This window comes from Falco punctatus (assembly GCF_963210335.1).
Source record: "Falco punctatus genome assembly, chromosome: 11".
NCBI classification, from domain to species: domain Eukaryota; kingdom Metazoa; phylum Chordata; class Aves; order Falconiformes; family Falconidae; genus Falco; species Falco punctatus.
The window spans coordinates 19,889,790-19,894,125 of NC_137591.1; the positions used below are offsets into that span (position 1 = coordinate 19,889,790).

A 4,336-nucleotide genomic window follows, 5' to 3' on the forward strand; every position below is an offset into this window, starting at 1 on the left:
TTAAAAAACAAAAGAAAAGCAAGGGGAGGTGAGCAGAGGGGTTCATTCATTGAGTATCCTGGAACTAATGGGATGCACTTCCACTAGCAGATTTAAGTGCATCTTTAAATATAGGTTTACATCCACAAGATCCTTTGGAGACCAAAGGCTTAGAAGGATTCAGAAAACAAATATCGGAAGGGAGAAAAAATCTTCAGATGTTTGTTAAACACTAAGGTACCTCTTTCGATTCAAGAACTTCCTTTGCTGTTTATTTAATAGTTGGGAACTAGGACAGTGGACTGAATGAAGTACTGCTGAAGTCTTGACCTGTTCCTTAAATCTCCGAGTAAGCATGCAGTATTAGCTGATTTTAAGCAGCTGCTCTTTTTTTTTTTTTAATGTTGCAATACAAATAGGTTCGATCACGTTCCGTTGGTGACACCTAATGGAGATGTTTTGATTCAAGACCTTAACTTTGAGGTAAGATTTTGATATCATAGAAAATTATATTCGTATAAAATTAAGTGAAGATGTTGATTTCAGAGGTAACCTGATTTGGAGAGGTGCTTATATGGTATGCTTAAATCTGAACAAAATTAATCATCTCGTTAGTTTAAAAACCAGGCAATAAGTTATTAAAAAAAAAAAAGTTCTTATTACAAATGTGTTTTCTTGCAGCTGCAGTTGGTGTTGAACTCGTTGGGGGGGGGGGGGGGGGAACTATTGGTGGAAATCAGTCATTGTAATGTCGTACCGTGTACAAGCCTACAAGGATACCAGCTTGTCTTACTGTTTGTAGAATCTTTCAACGGCAGTTTCTCGCTGCCCTTTTAATGTGCTGGCTTTGCATTTTTAGGTTCGATCTGGTGCAAATGTACTAATTTGTGGGCCGAATGGGTGTGGGAAGAGCTCACTTTTTCGTGTTCTTGGTGAGGTAAGGGAACTTTTTAAAAATATATGAGGATAATCCGAAGCACTGTTGTAAATGGACTTTTTTGGTCAAGTTTCAACTCTTTCTTTTTGCAGTTGTGGCCTTTGTTTGGTGGGCGTTTAACAAAACCTGTAAGAGGAAAGTTGTTCTATGTTCCACAGGTGAGGCGTAGTACTTTAATTGACAATAGTGTTCTTTTTCTTCTTACTTTGGCTGTGTTTAGAAATATTTGACATACCTTTTTTTTTCTAACTGTGTCTCCAGAGACCATATATGACTCTTGGAACACTCAGAGATCAAGTTATCTATCCAGATACTTTAGAAGATCAGAGAAGGAAAGGTATTTCTGACCAGGTAATGATAATTAGTTCATCACCCCTTTGTTTTGCTTGAGTAATGCTTCAGATTTAGAAATACTGAAACTGCTGTTTAAAACACTGCATTGAGTTTGTTTTTAATATTAATCAGGGTTGATAGTATACATATAATAGCATAACCCTTTATAATCTTTTTTCAGTCATTTCTTTAAGTTCACTTAATCTCCATTTCTAATTCCTGTTTCAATAAAAGGTGCTGAAGGAATACTTGGATAATGTCCAGCTCGGGCAAATCTTGGAACGTGAAGGAGGCTGGGATAGTGTTCAGGATTGGATGGATGTACTCAGCGGGGGAGAAAAACAGAGAATGGCAGTATGTCTCAAAAGCATAAATACTTTAAAAGAAAATACAGGACATAGGTTGAAAATGTAATCTGAGTTGTAAGTGATTTTTGTTTACTAGATATTGATGTTTTAGTTAGAAGAAACCCACAAAATGTGAAATACCTGAATACTGAGGAAACAACCTATAATATGGTTTATTGTATTCAAAATTTAATTCTAAATGTTGGCCTTTTGACAACACCTTACACTTTAGTTATATAAGCAGAAGTTCTAAAAATTGTTTTTTCGAAAAAAACATAAAGACAGTACATAGCTCTGGGATTTTCAGGCTTCAGTGGGTGCCAACTTAAAAGAAATTCCCTCTCCATAGTAAACTTTTGGACACAGTTTAACTTTTAACACTGCATTATTGGTTGTAGCTCTGTATCCACAGTAGCTTTTTGCTTTGCATTGCAGATGGCAAGGTTATTTTATCATAAGCCCCAGTTTGCAATTCTGGATGAGTGCACCAGCGCTGTTAGTGTTGATGTAGAAGGCTACATTTACAGCCACTGCCGGAAGGTAAGCTCTTTGGTTTGGGGATTATTTCTCTGTATGTTCAGAGGAAACTTATACAGAGGTCACTCTTCCTTATGCCTAATGCAGATTAAAAATAAAAAAAAAAATAAAAAGCTTAAAGGGCATGCAAGGACCCTTTATGCACACTAGAATTCAATAATTCGTTTTTAATCTTAGGATACTTTAGATGTACATGTGGCCTCTGTATATCACAGGACTCTTACTAACTGCTAAGTAACCTTACTTTTCCAGGTAAACTCTTAGAATGTCAAGTGAAAATAAAATTATCTAAAATTTTATACTTTCTTGTTATTCAAGACATTTCTTTTGGCCGGGGCAACAGGAGTGAAAGGCTGGAAATTAATATTTCCATCTGTTCTGAGATATGGGAAGTCGAGCACTCTTAAGAAAACATTTTGACATTAAATGTAGTTTTCTTTTTCCTTTCCCTCTTAAATTCACTGTTTCAGATTCTACATAGTGCCATGTGAAATATCAACAAGATTCTATTTGACACCCCTAACCTGGGAAAGAATAGGCTTGAAATAACATTAATTAATGAGTAGTAGTATTCTCAGAATGGTACTGGAGCAAAACAGTGCAACCACTGAAATATGTGCTTGAAACTTGGAAGTGGGAACTTAAGGAGCCTTCTGTAGTAGTAAATTGACAGTAGCTGAAGACTCTGCTGAAGAGTGGATGTTATTTCTTGAACTAATTTTATCACATTAATATCAATACCCTGACAATTTTCCAAGTCTGTCTCGCATATGCTTGTTATTCTGTTAACTTGAATGTTCATTTGTTCATTTTGTTTTAGAGTTACTGTTGCCAAGTGGCTAATACTTACTACTGAAAAATAGAATTCATGGTTCAGCTGTCCTTGCTGAAAGAAAAAATGTTACCCTGTTTTATTATCAGAGTAGTTTTGTCCTTTAATTGGTGCTACTGTTAGGGATCCAAAATTAGCTGAATTACAAGGAAGCAAAGGAAGATTATTCACCTTTAAATTGTTTCTTTTAAGTTTATAATTCATTAATAGCTTTTGTGGCTTTGGTTTTTTTGCTGTTAGACTACTTTCAATTGCTACATTTATTGTTTCACCTGTCTTCTACCTTACCTGCTTTGCTCAATTAATTCTACATTTTGCCATATTACTAGGAGCAAAAAAAAATGGTGAAATCAGTTAAAAAAGATTAATCCCTCCTGCTTCTTTTTTTCCTACAAAATCTTATATTAAGGCTACATATATATACTGTTAATAATAGTCAGGAAGTTTGTGTTCATGACTTTAAGCTCTTCAGCTGATATCTTGCTGAAAAATAAATAACACCTAACCCAGGAGAAAATAACTGCTTTATTGTGTGTTTTTCTTCATGTAGGTTGGCATCACTCTCTTCACTGTCTCCCACAGAAAATCACTCTGGAAACATCATGATGTATGTAGCCTTTGCTTTTTGCTAAGAGTATCTGTAGGTGGTAGGGGTTTTATTGTTATACTTTCTAATAAATTGACTTTACAATTCAAGGTGTTGCCACTTTACATCCTAGTAGGTTATGTTCTGGTTTTTTTTAAAAGGTTTTACTTTCATAATCCAGTTGCACTACTTGAAATATTCTCACACTTCTAGTTACAAAGGGAAAAATAACCAAAAATCCTTAAATGTATCTGTAAAAGTAGCTTCAAAAATATGAAAGGCTCGCTAGATACCAAAGTCTTCAATCTTAGCCTCAAAAAAGCCCTTGAACCAGAATCAAGTCTTTGCTTTCAAGATACCTAATATATCTATGCATTTAAAAAACGTTAATCTTTAATATATGGACTTCTTTTCTCCCAAACTAAGATTTCACTATCGTTATTACTTTTTATGCAGGCAGATTGTATGTGTGGGGAAAGTACTGAATTAATACACCAGGATGAATTTGTACCTTAAGTATATTGTCACAAAACCCAAGATAGTGGTGTTAAGTCTAGGTGTGACTCCTACCAGACTGATGGATGATATGAAAGAAACCCAAAGCAATCGGTTTAACTTTTTTCCAGAGCCTACTGAATGTCATGAACTGTGAGGTGGGAGAAGCTTTACCCTCTGGCTAGCTGAGTTTAAGATTTTGCATTAAAACTACTTTAAAATGTAATTTATTTAGGCCTTTATAGACCTGGTGATATTTAGGTTGTTGATAATGTATGTTTTTGTTTCAG

At 34.9% G+C, this 4,336-nt stretch overlaps 1 protein-coding gene across 2 annotated transcripts in view; it reads left to right on the forward strand.

Moving 5' to 3' along the window:
• ABCD3 (ATP binding cassette subfamily D member 3) overlaps nt 1–4,336 on the forward strand; it is a 32,866-nt gene that overhangs the window by 25,391 nt on the left and 3,139 nt on the right. For both annotated transcript variants that reach the window (XM_080407079.1, XM_080407080.1), the window contains exons 16-22: nt 399–462; nt 839–916; nt 1,009–1,074; nt 1,178–1,267; nt 1,484–1,603; nt 2,032–2,136; nt 3,516–3,572. In XM_080407079.1, coding sequence (XP_080263205.1) covers nt 399–462; nt 839–916; nt 1,009–1,074; nt 1,178–1,267; nt 1,484–1,603; nt 2,032–2,136; nt 3,516–3,572 — 580 coding nt within the window. The remainder of the gene's footprint in view (nt 1–398; nt 463–838; nt 917–1,008; nt 1,075–1,177; nt 1,268–1,483; nt 1,604–2,031; nt 2,137–3,515; nt 3,573–4,336) is intronic.